Source organism: Ochotona curzoniae, unplaced genomic scaffold (assembly GCF_017591425.1).
Source record: "Ochotona curzoniae isolate NIBS_2020 unplaced genomic scaffold, NIBS_Ocur_1.0 scaffold_4701, whole genome shotgun sequence".
Classification (NCBI taxonomy): domain Eukaryota; kingdom Metazoa; phylum Chordata; class Mammalia; order Lagomorpha; family Ochotonidae; genus Ochotona; species Ochotona curzoniae.
In genome coordinates this window covers 18,970,750-18,986,111 of record NW_024467122.1, presented here as the reverse complement: position 1 = coordinate 18,986,111, position 15,362 = coordinate 18,970,750, and the positions used below count along the sequence as shown (strand labels likewise).

Genomic DNA, 15,362 nt, shown 5'->3' with positions numbered 1-15,362 from the left:
GGGTTCAGCTCCCAGCTCTGCCTCCTGACTCCAGCTTCCCACTAGCATGGACTTGGGGAGGCAGCAGTGGCTCCAGTATTCACATTCCTGCTGCCCTCATGGGAGACCCAGGCTGAGTGCCCACCTCCTAGTCAACAGGGACACTTAGCGGGGAGCAGACCAGTGAATGCAAGCCTTCTCTCACTCCCTCCCCCCTCTCTAAAATAAATAAATGGCAAAATATTTAAGTAAAAGATCAGATCACAGTACTTCCTCCTATGAAATGATTAACTTAAAAAAAAACCTTCAATCCAAGCAGTGACATTCCTGGACATTTTTATGCGGTTGCAAGAACAATGTTTTTTCATAGCAAGCCTCAGTAGCTCTGCAAACACATGCACACATATACTGATCTATTTCCAGTAACTACACCCAGTAGGGCAGAAAAATAAGGGCCTTTTATACTGTGAAGAGTTTGATCTCCCAGGTCTAATCTAGTTCTTGGTTTGGACATGGGACCCTCAAAGTCCTTGGGCCACTTGAGTTTGGGTATTGCTCAAAACCCTTCTGTCCCACTGGGAAGGCCTCGAGCTGGTGGTACTCACTGGTAGAGGTTTTTCACAGACTGCTCATTGCGAGTCAGGCTGAGATACTGTCCTTCCCGCTTCGGGTCGTCGGTCTCGCCGCGGCAGAAGCCCACCCGAGCTGGCAGCTGCAGCTGGACGTTGTAAGCTTCCTTGGGGCGAGTTCCAAAGAACTGAAGGCCATTGGCAGGATACAGAAAGAGGGCGTAGGCATCAGACGCGTCAGAGGCCAACACTGCCTGGAAAGTGTTCAACTGTGAAAAGAAAATATAGGGAACCTCCTTAAAAAAATAAACAGAAGAAGAAGAAAAAAAAAAGCCCTGAACGTAAGCAAAGCATCACAGAGCATGCAAAGAATTTCTCCTTTTCTTAGAACTTTTTCAACTTGTTGTAAACAATATCCCGGTAAAATAACATCCTCATACTGCAAATATGATTTAAAATTTTTTTTTCCTTTTTTTAAAATCACAGCATCTCTTACCAATTTGGATCAACAGTTGAAATATGTAGAGGCAAAACATAGGCTTAAAAACTACTTTTGAAGTTTTCAAATCTCTCTTACCCCAACCTCTCGTGTAGCAGAACCAGCTCAGCAGAACCACTCCCAGAGAACAGTCCTGTGTCAACCCTAGGGCCCAGGAAGTTCATGTCTGGATCCTTCATTCATTTAGCTATCTCCCACTCGCCCATCACATGCAGACACGGTCTTAGGTACTAGCTGAGCAAAAGACCTTCTTCCTGTTCTTTTTTCCTTCGCATCTGCTGTCTCCTATTGTAGAGTTTTCCTCAGGCCACAGTTGAGGAACCAGAGACCCAGGAACCAGCAGATAAGCCCAAGGCCAGAGAGCAGGTGCAAGGAGACCAGTGGGCCTCCCGGTCCCAGCCCTGCCTCCTGACCCCTTTCTTGACGACTGCAGTCCGGGGCATCTGTAACATTGCCCACGCTCATGCTGCACCTTCATCCAACTACTGTAAGGGTGCCTTAAATAGTTCACCACTGCCTTTGATGATTCTATATGAAGGAACTCAGAAAAGCACATGGGGGCAAGGAGAAATGGAATTATAAGTTAAATTTATTTGGGTGTAGAAGCTTTTTGAAACCCATGGAGAGCTGTTCGTGACATGCATTCATAATGGATGCTTCGAGGACTCTTGGCTCTGTACTTGGCTCCTGTTTTGTCAGCACCTGGAATCCCTCCAACCCTGCTGGAACTGTCCCTCAGGTGCCACCCATCCGAGCCAGTTTTCTACGCCTCCCAACATGGCTGTGGCATTTCTACTTTGATGGTCAGGTGCTGGCTGTCTGGGAATGCCACTCATCTATTCACTCATACCCTGACCAGCCAGTGCACCAACTTGCCCTAGACACTATGCTCTATGCTAATGGTGCCGAAGGGGAAAGCCCAAGAATATTCCTTGGTGAACGTTCAGCAGCCTGACTGTAGGGACCAATGAGGAGGGTACATGCCCAGGGCCTGCCTTGATGAGTATGGAAGGTTCCTTGGAGCAGCCCAGGAATGTGAACAAAGCTGGTAGGAACCGGGTGGGCAGATGGAACCTGGATCACCCACAAACTCAACACCCAGATCCTGATGAACCGGGAACTCAACACTCAGGTCCTGAGGATTGCTCTGGAACATCCCTTTGACTTTCACATTATCAACAGGATGCCTTTCTCCCTTGACCTTCATCCATCTCTCCACACCCTCCTCCCAATGTGGGAGTATTTCAAAAAGATAGTTGGCCAAGGGCTCTTGGCCAACCTCTCTCACTACATCACAGTCCCTTGACATTCAGTGCGGGGGCTGGAAAGGCCGTTTGGAAAGAATGCTTCATGTAGAGTGCACCGGTGAGACACGACTCACTCACCGGGGTCATAAGTACCCCATGGTGCACCAGGAAGAACCTGCCGCTGAACTGCAAAAAAGCATGGGGAAGGAACATGTCCTTCTTTGGTGCTGCCCTAAGCTGCCCTGCTACGCTGGCCCAGTTCTTCTCCACGGTTCATTTTTCCACCCTAGGCTTAATTTTATAGTTCCAAGGCTTTGCTGATAGGATAAAAGAACCAGGCATAGCATGCTTCTAGAAAAGTCAGCCACTTTGCTAGTTCTCTTGTCACCTTGTGCTGTTTGTTGTTGTTGTATTCAATTGGTCCCCTAAATAGGAAATTCAGAGGATCTCTTACTGCTGTTCTTTCCTCTGCAAAGTTAGACTTTCATGCAAACAAAAGGCAAGGAATGTTTTCTTTCTTATTTTTAAAAAGGTTTTATTTATTTTATTGTAAATGGAGAATTACAGAGAGAAGGAGAGACAGACAGAAAGATATTCCATTTACTGGATCACTCCTCAAATGACAACAGCCAGAGCTGGGCCGATTTGAAGCCAGGAGCTGGGAGCTTCTGGGATTCCAATGCCTAGGCCTATCCTCTAATGCTTTCCCAGGCCATAAGGAGAGAGCAGGATGGGAAGTGCAGCACCTAGGACATGAACCAGGGTACACAGGGGATACCAACGCTTGCAGGTGAAGGATTAGCCAGTTGAGCCATTGTACAGGCCCTTGTTTCTTATTTTTTTTTAAGCATGTATTTGCTTATTTAATTGAAAGGCAGAACTTCAGGAAGACAGAGAAAGAGAGGGGGATGGAGGGAGAGGAAGAGAGAGAGAATGAATGAATGAATGAATGAATGAATATGAATCATTTGTCTACCAGTACACTCCGCAGATGGCTACAATTGGCTCTGTGCCAGACCAAAAGCAGGAGCCAGGAGACTCCTCCAGATCCCCCATGTGACTGATGGATGCCCAAACACTTAGTATCTTCTGCTTTTCCTAGGCCATTAGCAGTGAGCTAAATTAAAAGTGGAGCATCCAGCACATAAACTGGCACCCATGCAGGATGCCACTGTAGCATTTCACTAGCTATGTCACAACACTGGCCCCAAGGAATGTTTTCTAGATTTTGTGTAACAGCCCAGACAATAAAAAGTGGTGACAGTAGGGCTAGATCTCTCATTTCCAGGATGTGTCTGTAACCTTTGTTCTTGTAAAAGTCTCAAAATGGGAGTAAGAATACTTATCGTAAGGAAATGTCTCATTCCAGGATGATGGCCTGCTTTTCTTTTACAGCTCATGCAGTAGGTTGGCTGCCCCAAACTGGTTCTGGTACACGGAAATGGAAGGAGTTGTGTGCCTGGTTCAATTATTTGCTATGAACAGGATAGCAGCTCTTACTGATTGGATAGTTTAAAAATGTATGATGCTTAAACTGATTGGCTATTTGTGTTTCATGCCACTACAGCTGACTGGATCATTTGTATTGTGCACTGATGTAAGCTTGGTTGATTGAATGATTTGTATCATGTACCACTGCTCTCTTAACCGATAAAATCATCATTGCTTCAAAATCCCTGAACACAACTGATCAGAACTCATCCTCTTCCACCTGTGGTGGAATGCAGCAGCTCACCAGCTGACTCCTGAGCTTCAAAGAGTCTATCTCTGGTTCATTTGGGGATAGATTTGGTCAACCTGCAACATTTGTTGAAGCTAACAAACCTGAACTTCTGCCAATGTAAACAAAGGCTGTTCTGCCATGTGGTTATATAATATACACATTATCAATTAAATGGACTTAACTGCTTTAGAATTTTACTTTAGTCAGAGTAAATGAAGTTTGTGTGTGGGTATTTGGTACAGCTATTAAACTTCCCACACCCTATATTAGGGAGTGTTGGGTTCACATCCCAGTTCCACTTTTAATTCCAGTTTCTTGCTAATGAACACTCTAAGAGACTGACACATTCTCCAGAAGTGATAACGGCTCAAGAATTGGCTCCAGGTACCAACACGGGGAGCCCTGATTGAGTTTCCAGCTCCTTCTGGCTTCAGACTGGCCCAGCCTTGGCCATTTTGGACATCTGCAGAGTAAATGAATACATGTAAGATCTGTCTTTCTGCCTTTCAAATAAAATGAAGAGAAACAGGCTTCTTAAAAAATAAGATTTATTTTTTTAAATTGGAAAGTCAGATTTACAGAGAGAAGGAGACACAAAGATCTTCCATCTGCTGGTTCATTCCCCAAGTGGCCATGACAGCCAGAACTGAGCTGATCTAAAGCCAGGAGCCGTGAGCTTCTTCTGGGTCTCCCTTGTGGGAGCAGGGTCCCAAGGCTTTGGGCCATCCTCTACTGCTTTCCCTGGCCACAAGCCCGGGGAGCTGGATGGTAAGTGGATCAGCTGGGACATATGGGATCCCAGTGAATGCAACGTGAGGACTTTGGCCACTAGGATACTGCACTGGGACTAAGAATTGAAAAACAAAACAACAACAACAACAACAACAACAAAAGAACAAAGAACAAACCACTCAAAATAATTGACTGAGGTAAGGAAAAGTAATCTGGGAAAAAGAAAGAATCCCATTCTTAAATGTTAAGCTTTCACAGTTGCCAGCCAGATCACCCTAAGAGCAGGAGAAGTCTTGATTCTAAATGGAGATATTGTATGACCAGGGGCCCCTCTGGGTCGGGAAGAGCTGAAAGGCTGGGGGTGGGGAGTGGGGGGGCTATTTTCTGAAGGGGAAGCCCTGGCTTTGGCTGTGAGAGCTGGGTATTTAGCACAGTGCAAACTTACCCAGTGACTTCCACACACCATCTTTTTTTTTTAATTGTTGTTTGTTTCAAAATTGTTTGTTTGTTTTTAATCATTTGTTTTTAAATTGTTGTTGATGTTGTTTTGGGGCTTTTAATTGAGCAGGATGATATTCTGCCAGCTCTACCTTCAGACCAGAGCTGATCTCCCCAAGAAAACGTTGAATTTATCTGGACAATGAGATGCTGGACTCTATGCTTGGTATATGCTTGCAATGAAAGACTCCTGATTGAATTAGAACTGTAATACTGCACCAAGGTGGAGGAATCCACCATGGGGGGAGGGCACAGAGAGGGGTTGGGGGAATCCCAAAGCCTATGAAACATTGTCACATAATGCAACATAATTAATAATAATTAAAAAAAGATTTATTTATTTTTATTGCAAAGTCAGATGTACAGAGAGGAGGAGAGACAGAGGGGAAACTTCCATCTGATTATTCACTCCACAAGTGACCACAATGGATGGTGCTGTGCTAACCCAAAGTTGGGAGCCAGGAAATTCCTCTAGGTGTCTCATGTGGGTGCAGGGTCCCAAGGCTTTGGGCTGTCCCTGACAGCTTTCCAGGCCACAAGCAGAAAGCTGGATGGGAGGTGGGGCTACTGGGATTAGAACCGGCGCCCATATGGTATCCCAGTGCGTTCAAGGCAAGGATGTTAGCTGCTAGGCTACCGCACCAGGCCCCCATACACCATCTCTGACACAAGCCATATCTACAGGTGCAGGAGATTCATTTTCTTGTCATACTCAACTGGGCAGGTTACAGAGGAAGAAAACAAGTTCCTTCCAAATAGGTCTTCTGACTGCAGAGCACTCGCCACAGGATCTTGGGTTTTCAAAAACCATTCTTACACCACGACAACCCCCGTGGATATCCTGTCAGGTCTACTGGATTCTCCACCCAACTGCTAAGGGGCCTGCTCAGGCAGCCCTGAAGGGTTCCTCCCTGCAAAGCACTCCTTGTCTGCCTCCCAGCAGGGAAAGGTCCTCACATTCCCAGCTAGGGCCTCTGGGAGGCGAAATCCTCAGATGGGCTGCCAGGCCCTGCACAGGGGTCAACACTTCCCAGCTTCCCCAGGACCCCGGAGGGGGGTGGGAGGAGGGGGAATGAGGGGGGCAGACAGGGAAGGGAGCAAGCGGCAGGCCAACAGCTGGCCCTCTTCAAGGGTCCTGCCTGCCTTCCTGTTATCAGAGACAAAAGCCAGACCAAAGCCAGGAAGCCAGCAGAGGTCTGCCCTTCCCCGCCTAGTAAAGGACATCACCACTCAGTGCCAGTGTGACACTTGCCAGAGCTGGGCTGATGGACTCAAGCCACGCCCCTCCGCAGCTTCTCCCTCTGCAGTTCATCAATAGCAGCCATCTGACAAAAAAATGCAGACCAGGGCCATCTTGCTCCCCAAGAGTGAAGTACAAAAGGAAAAGGGAAAAAATGTAGGGGGACTCTTGCAGGGGGTCCCAGAGTTCTGCCTGTCTTCCTCGGGGCCCATGCTGTCTGCCTTCGCGGGGCTACTGGCTCCTGACCTTCGTCGGGTGTTCCCTCACCACCACTCCATGGCCTCATCTGTCACTGCTTGGAGGACCCTGACTACGCAGGATTTTCCCACATTCATTTTGTTGTTTACCAGAGCCAGGCCAGGACAAAACCAGAAGCCAGGAGCTTCCTGCAAGTCTCCAACATGAGTAGCAGGCGCCTAAGTGCTTGGGCCATCTTTTACTGTTTGTCCCATTAGCAGGAGGAGCTAGCTCAGAAGTGGAACGACCAGGATGAGAACCATATAGGATGCCAGTATTGCAGGCTGTAGATTTAGTCAATGTGCTATAACAGCCTGTCTGATTCATTTTCCTACATAAAATCCTGTAAGGTCGGTGTCAGGGTTGCTGTTCCATGCGATGCTTACATCCACATCAGAGGCCTGGCTCAACTTCTGGCTGTTCCACATCTGCTCTAGCTTCTTGTTAATATGCCTGAGAGATCAGCTGACGAGAGCCCAAGTGATCGGGCTCCTCCACCCTAAGAAAGAGACCTGGATGGAATTCCTGGCTCCTGGCTTCAATTTGGGCCACTGTCTTATGGGAGAGTGAATCAGCAGATGAATGAGTAAATAAATCATTAAAAAAAATTTCAAACATAAGGGGCTGGCACCCCGACACACGGTAGGCTAAGCCCCCATCTATGGCACCAACATTCCATATAGGCAACGGTTTAGGTCCCAGCTGCTCCAGTTCTGATCCAGCACGCTGCTTATGGTCTGGGAAAGCAGCGGAGAATGGCCCACGTCCTTGAGCCCCTGCACTCATGTGGGAGACCCGGAAGAACCTCCTGGCTCCTGGCTTTAAAGCAGCCCAACTCTGGCCACCGCAGCCATTTGGGGAGTAAATCAGTGAATGAAAGATCCTTCTGTCTCTCCTTCTCTCTCTAACTCTGCTTTTCAAGTAAAAATAAAATAAATCTTAAGAAAAAGGGCAGGAGGTAGGTGCTGAAGAGGGGACTCTGGTAGCTCGGAACTTGTGCTGTAGCACGTGGTAACTAGCCCTCCATCTTTAAAGAGAAAACAATTTCAAAATAAAAGCTCAGTGTTATCCTGTGCCTAACAGAAAAGCCTCCTGGCAACTGATTGACCACAAGCCTTGAGTACTTCTCAGGCCTTTTCCACCCACATGGCCCTGTTTTCTGGGTCTCAGCAGCGCAGTCTCAGATTCAAGGCAAATCCTCCCAGACACACAGCAGTCCTCCCCTCTTCGGGAACTCAGCTGCAGAAGTCCAAAAGCTACCATGGAGGCCTGCATCTGGTCTCCGATTCCCCACCTGTAAACCAACCCTTGGTCAATGGCCACCACCGTTCAGACCAGGGTGTCAGGCCCCTCTGGGAGGTCTTGCTTGGGCGACCTCCTGAGCCTCTGACGTATGTCACTTCCATGACTCCTTCAGTTGTTCGCATTCTCACACCCCCAGCTTGGAACACTCTCTCACTACCTCGTTCCCCATACCCGTACGTACAGCCCCTTAACGCAACTTAAATTCCAGGTCAGCAAAACACTTCCCACCTCACACAGATCTGTGTAACTCAGTTCTTCATGACCTCATTCCTAAAACGACAAACTATTCCTCGCCACAAAGGGGACGCAGCTAAACGCCAGTGCTTTCCGTGCCACCATCAGTAAGTTCTCTGAAGATCAAAGCCATGATTTTTACTCTGTTGACACACCTATGACAGTTCCAAAATATCTCAGATTCATTGGGTTGATAAACTCTATTTGTTCACATTTTTTTTTTTCAGATGAAATTACATCTTGACATCCCTACAGTATCAAAAACAACATCTGGTCATGCCTAACGCCAATACCCACGGAGAGAAAAGGAACCACCTGAAATGATTTTAAATGGCAAAGATGCCATTCCTCTGATACGGTCACAGTTCTAGCAAGTCTGCAAAACAAGGTTGGCATGCCAAGAGTGAAGAAAGCCACACAGAACTCACACTGGCCCACAAACAAGAGAAATGACTCCCAAAATCTACTCCCAAAGACTGATTAAAACAACAACTCAAGACCCAGGGCTCTTTCAAAAGAACTTTCAACATAGGTGACTGAAAAAAAAAAAAAACCACCCTGGATCCAGAGTCCTCATTGCCTTTCTAAATGAAACAAATTCTGAAGCCAATCAGCATACAGTAATGTCTGAAGAATGACTTTAATTGACACAGTGGATGAGGGATGGAATTGCCAATGTTTCCCTACTCTAACGCTCTTTGAAGAAAAAAACGACTGACTAGAAAAACATGGCAGATCGGAAAACTTGGTCTGTGAAGAGTGTTGACAAGAAGAGTTAATATCAGAGCATGCTTACAGGTGAGACAAAGCAAGTTTCCAGAATCCATTTTCACCAAGCCAACGGAGGGAACACAGGATGGCTGAGCATCTGTTTGGGGACCAGAATGTGTCTTGTCAGTTCATGTCCACTACAATCCTGTAAGGCATTGCCTCCCTACTTTCCAGACTGGAAAGCCAAGGCTGTGGCTTGGTCAGCTTCCAAGACCACTGGACAACCCCTTAAAGCCACTGCTTGCTTCTTGATATGAGAAGCTTACTTACATGCTGCCAATATAACTGGGAAAGATAACTTTTTTTTGAATTTCAAAGCGGCTCTGATGAAACTGGGGCCTCCAGGCAATGATACAACCTCAGGACCTCCAAGCCTGTGAGAAACTGCTCATTTTCCCATTCATCTTGCTCAACTTTCTTGAAAAAGACAGCTACAACTGGATCCTCTGCTGAGAACTGAGATACTAATTTGGAAGAGAGATTAGCTTCAAAAGTGCCCTTTGCAGCAAATTTATTCCAAATTCATTCTTCCTTAGAATGAAATGTGGGTCCAAGGAATCTCCTGACACTAAGGCCGCCCTGAGACAGTAAGAGCCAGGACTTATTGACAAAACACCTTTGGGAAAGGTATAATTCTCCACCAACAATCCTTAAATCAAGGAAATAATGCCAGAAAAGTCTGAGAATAAGCCCCAAACAAAATCAAAAGAACCTAAGAATTAATAAACCTGTATTCAAAATCTGCTTTCAACTCGCCAAGCTGGACAAAGGTTTTAGATCTCCTATTTACTACCATCCGTGAAATACAAACACTTTTTGTTAAATATATCTAATAGGATCATAATAAGAAAAGCATAGTGAGATACTGAATAGAAATCAACAAGACATCTTAAACAAATAGTATACATAATACTCATCAAAATATGGTGCCTACACCTCCTCCAAATGGCGCATGCACACACAAAAGAGTTCTAACAATATTTTGAAATAGTTTGGAAGGTAGCCCACTGACAAGGAAGCAAGGTCAGCCTCTCCCCACAGCAGGATCTGCCCTGCCCCATGGCCTTTACAGCCCCATGTCCACGACCCTTTCCCTTCTGAAGCAACACAATCGCAAAACACATGCTGTCTGCACACGGCTTACATGTCACAGGGCATCCTTCTATTCAGAATGTTCTACCACTCAACACAGATTTAGAGTTGCTTTCCCACTGGAGCCCCCGCAAAAAGCAGGGTAAGGGTTAATTCATCCAAGACAAGAGGCTACCATGCTTAAAGTGAAAACTCCTCAAAGTCCCTTCTAAACAAGGAGAGCTTGGAGGATAAGAAGCCGTCCTTTCACACCATTTATCTCAGGACTGACATAAAACAAGTGATCCAAAATGGTCTTTCGGCTAATTCTTGACTGTGTTTCAATGTAAATTATTTATCCATATATAAATATGCCATGTTTGAGATTTCTTTTTAACAAAAAAGCGTAGATTAAGAGTAAAGTATGGGCAGTGGTAAGCTCTAAATTAGTGGGATTATAAATCATTTGCCTTTTTTTAAAAGGATTTTTATTGAAAGGTAGAGTTAGAGAGAAGGAGAGACACAGAAAAAGAGATCTTCCATTTGCTGGTTCACTCCCCAAATGGCTGTAACAGCAGAGCTGAACTAATTTGAAGCTGGGAGCTTCTTCCAGTTCTCCCACATGGGTGCAGAGGCCCAAGCAAACACTTGGGCCATCTTCCGCTGCTTTCCTAACACATTAGCAGGGAACTGGATCAGAAGTGGAGCAGCTGGAACTCAAAGCAACACCTGTACGGGATGCCAATACCACAGACGGTAGCTTTACCTCCTAAGCCATGGTGCTGGCCCCAACTTATGATTTCCTAATGTTCTTCTCTAGTTCATTTTGATAGTTCATTTTAAGTCAATTTATGAAGACACACACAAAAATGATTGAATACTAACACAACAAATGCAGTCTTGTTTCGCTCATCTTTGCAGCCTCTGCAGTCTTCCATCTGGCCCAGAGTCCCGCACAAAGGTGTTCAACCTGTTTGTCTGAATGGAATGTATTCCATGAAATCATAATTGAGTTGTCAAAACTCATGCACTTTTAAAGCTATCCAAAAGTGGTGAGCATCTGCACTAGTGATGAAGCACAGTCTGGGATGCTGGCATCGCCTATCACAGTGCCTGTGTGGCATCTCAACTCCCTTCCTGCTTCCAGTTTCCTGTTAATGTTCACCCTACAGGCAACAGGTGATCACTCGGGCAACTCACCCCTGCAATGCACAGAGAGCTGGACTGAATTCCTGGCTTCTGCTTTCCATTTATCGGCCATTGTAGACATTTAGGGAACAAGCCAATGAATAGAGGTTCACTTTCTCTCTGCTTTAAATAAGTAACTAAAACAACGAAGCTGTTCAATCAACAAAACTAGATGTTGCTTGACCAAACTGTTGAATGGTAAAAATTCCCAAGTTCAAATGATTTTTATTTCTAGATCTTCTTTGCTTAGTATGACTTGTAGGAAACAATTCTCTCACTCTAGAGGAAAACTGAACAAGAAGAGTCAGCACTGGCGGCAGGTGTTTGGATCCCAGTTAAGAGACAACTTGGGGTGCGGGGCTCCTTTCCTGGTGTGCTTGGATTTGAGTCCTGGCTCCGTTCCTGACTCTGGCTTCGTGCAAGTGTGTGCCCTTGGAGACAGCACGCGGTGACTCATGCACCTGGGTCCCTGCCACTCATCAAGGTGACTAACAGTTTCCAGCTATTGAGGGCATCTGGGGAGTAAACCAGCAGATGGGACATTTCCTTCTCTCTCTCCGCCTTTCAACTTAAGTAAAACATATACATAAAAAGATACTAAAAAGAAGAATGGTTACCATCTTGAGCTAGTCAGCATCAGCAGACAAGCTTCCTAACTTATTAGGGGGATACAGGCTATCATTCCAAAGCTAAGAAAAAGTTTGAATTAAAAAAAGAATACATCAGCAGTAGGGGGTATCAGAAGCTGTTACAGGCAACAAAATTTCATTTAGACATGAGAAAGTCCAAGAGATCTAGTTAAAACCGATAATGCACTAGTCATCTGTGGGGAGAGGTGTTTGGCTTAACAGTTAATATGCGTACATCTAACAGGAGAGCCCCTGCCTCCAACTCCTAACTCCGGGTTCCTGCGCAGGCAGGTGTCAGAAGCAGCAGTAAGGCTTGCATAACTGTGTCCCTGTTACCCCATGAGAGCTGCATCACGCTCCCGGCTCCCAACTCGAGCTCAGCCAAGCCTCACCTGTCGGGCGTAACTGGGAATGGAAGCAGCTGCTAGGAGCTAGATCGCACTCTCCCATTTCTTTCCCATCCTCTCTCCTTCTTGCAAGCAAAACCAACAAATTTGTTTAAAAAGCATTTTTTTTTTTTCAGTGCTCTCACCACAAAGAACCTGCTAGGTTTAAATGGGACCATACTTGTTCATTAGCTTGTTGCGGCCATTCCACACTGCATTCGTACGTCAAAACATCCTGTTGTTTATCATAAAGGTCCACAATGTTTATTTCTGAGTTAAACATAAAGAAAGGACTTTCTAAACCAGAGATAAAAGGTTGGTGTTCCACTCTTTAAAATACGAGAACTTAGACTGAAGTTCAACTTCACACAAGCAAGCCCGCGCCCGCTCCAGGAACAGGGCAGGCTGCCACATACTAAGCTAGCCCAGCCCCGCCTCATCCATCTGCAATGTCCCAGTGCTGCTGCCAAGCCTCCCAGATGCGAGCCTGGCTTCTCTCCCTCTCTCCAAGTAGAAACCATCCAACAGATCCAGGACCGTTTTCTGTAAACCAGGGAGCACATCAATTGGTACATGGACATGGACAGTGATTCGGCCAAAGGAATCAAGAGCCTTAATAAAAAAAAAAAAAAACCACCTCCTTGCAGGCCTGCCCAGCGCACTTCCTGGAGCATCCACTACAGACATGCATAGAGGGTTAGATTTTTCAAAAGGTGCTTCAAGGCATCACTTGTAATGACAAAAAAAAAAAAAAAAATGATTAACCTTAACTGAGCACAATGGCTGAGTCAAACCACTGGTTGGAATACCACGGAGCCAACGACAACAATGCTGCAGAAATACAGTTATTAACATGGAACCCCATTCACTATGTGTTACTCAACAGAAAACACCAAGTTGCACAACCGTGTGAACTCATCATTGTCAATGACAGCAACCGTCATAGGCATGAGAAAAGTCTGAAAACCTTAAACATAAAACCGTTTAACACTGGTAGAAAAAAAAAATGAGTGGCTGTTCTTTTCCAAGTTCCTTATATTTTCTGATTTTTTTTTCTTTCAACCAACATTTAATTAGAGAAGCCCGTACACTAAGCGGTAATCTCAAGAAGCAACCAAGCTTTATTGGCAAGCTTCCAGAAGTGGATCGCCGTCCTCAGCCCCTCCCCCAGCTCCCAAGCAGGCTTCTTCAGAGAGCAAGCCCCTGGCCGGGCTTCCGCTCACTTTTTCCACTTCCAAGCCACTTCCCCCTCCTCGCCCCCCGCCCACCCCCGGGGTCACCCAACGATACAGCAGGATCAGAGCAAGAGCTAGCGAGCGCACTCCCAGAAACTCAGGCCAATCCTTGGCTTCCGGCCCAGAGTTCCAGCCCAATCTCCAGGGGCTCAGCACAGCCAGCAACCCCCCTTCTCCCGGTCACAGTCACTTACCTCCTCGGAAGGCGCTGCCCCGTGCCTGACCTCCTCGTAGGCGCCCACCTGCTCCCAGGTGGCCACCAAGGCGTGCGTGGGGCTGAAGGAGGCACGCGGGAAGCCTGTGCGCACGTAGCGGGCGGCCAGCCCCAGCACGGCCGGGGAGGTGTCCTGGCGGTACAGCACCCGTCCCCGGCCGTGGCTCGTGTCGATGTCGGCCAGGAAGGGGGCGATAGCCGGGAAGTCCGTGGGGAAATCGTCGTCTACATACTGTGTCTCCCTGGGGAAGTCCTGGGTGGAGATGATGCCGTTGGTGCCCACCTGGGAGAGGAAAGGGACGGGCGGTGAGGGGGGCTGCAGCCCGAGGACGGACACCGCGAGTCCGGACGTGCCCCCACGGAGGCAACTGCTGCCCCGGCGCGACTTTGGCAAAAGCCCCACACTGTGCAATAGCCCCAGGGCGCATTGCAATTTGCTGACCTCCTCCTCCCCACCCCCTCCACCGGCTTGCACAGCAGGAATCCCCTCACGTCCCTTGGGGAGAAGGCTGGCAGGTCCAAGGAGGAGGCCCTGGGGTCCTGCAGACGCCCTTCGGGCTCCTTGCGGGGCGCGCGGCAGACCCCCACCTCCACTGGGCCCTAAAGCAGCCGCAGCTAATTAACCCCCAGGGATGCGGTGGGCCTGAGTTGCCAAAGGTCCTGGCTCCCCAGCTGCAGCGGATCAGGTCACCGCGTCGGGTGAGCCAAGCAGGGTCGCACCCCGGGACTGACGGCGGGGGCAGGCCGTGACAGCTGGGAGAGAGTCGAGGGGGGGACTCCTTGGTCCCTTCCCAAGCTAGGGGCTTCCAGGAGACACCCCGTCCCGGTGACCAGCGCGCCCGGAGACTCACGTAGAGATGGCTGAACTGGCCGTCGTAGAAGCGTAGGGGGACGGCCAGCCGCACGGCCGAGCTTTCGTCGTCGCCCTCCGGCAGGAGCTGGTCGCCGCGCGACTCCCCGTAGGGGAACAGCTCGTCCGGGTGCAGCGCCGCGGCCCGTGACAGCAGCAGCACCCACAGCAGCAGCTGTGGCGGCGGCGCCCGTCCGGACGCACGGTGGCCCGGCATGCTCGCTCGGCCCGTGGGCAGCCCGGCCGCTCCGTGCGTCCCGCCCGTGGTCCGCGGCGTGCCGGCCCCGCTGCTTGCCCGAGACCCCGGCGGGCGGTCAGCCGGCGTCCGCGCGGTGGGGACTCAAGGCCCGCCCCGGCGCGCCGATTGGCCGAGGCCCTGGGCCGGGAGCCAATCACCGGCTCTGAGAAAGTCTGGCCGCGGGCCCCACATCTGGTTCTGGTTAGGATTACTCGAGGCAGCGGTCTCGGGAGCGGCGGGGTGGGCAGCGAGGATGCGTGCTGCTGGGCTGCGCTGCACCCCGGCCTCGCCCCTCGGCTGCTCGGGGCTCCTCGCCATCCCAAGTGTGTCCGCGTCGGGTGATCCCAGGGACCGGACAAGTTTCAGGGCAGCGACGCTGGAGGGGGCCGCTGCGTGCAGGGCCCAGCGTCCGCGCGCAGCCACTGACCCGCGGGATGCGGGGGGCTCCCGCGACGTTGCGGTCCCCGTCGGTACCCATGCCTTTATGAGGATCAGGTGCTAATGGGGGCGTTTTCGC

General features: G+C 48.7%; 1 protein-coding gene across 1 annotated transcript in view; it reads right to left on the bottom strand.

The window, feature by feature from the left end:
• The window catches only part of NID2 (nidogen 2), a 67,997-nt gene extending 53,173 nt beyond the window's left edge, over positions 1-14,824 (bottom strand). Inside the window, exons 1-3 of the mRNA XM_040970014.1 lie at positions 14,609-14,824; positions 13,738-14,040; positions 585-817 (exon numbers count right to left, since the gene is read on the bottom strand). Of these exons, the coding sequence (XP_040825948.1) occupies positions 585-817; positions 13,738-14,040; positions 14,609-14,824 (752 nt within the window). The remainder of the gene's footprint in view (positions 1-584; positions 818-13,737; positions 14,041-14,608) is intronic.
• Between the last annotated feature and the right edge of the window lie 538 nt (positions 14,825-15,362).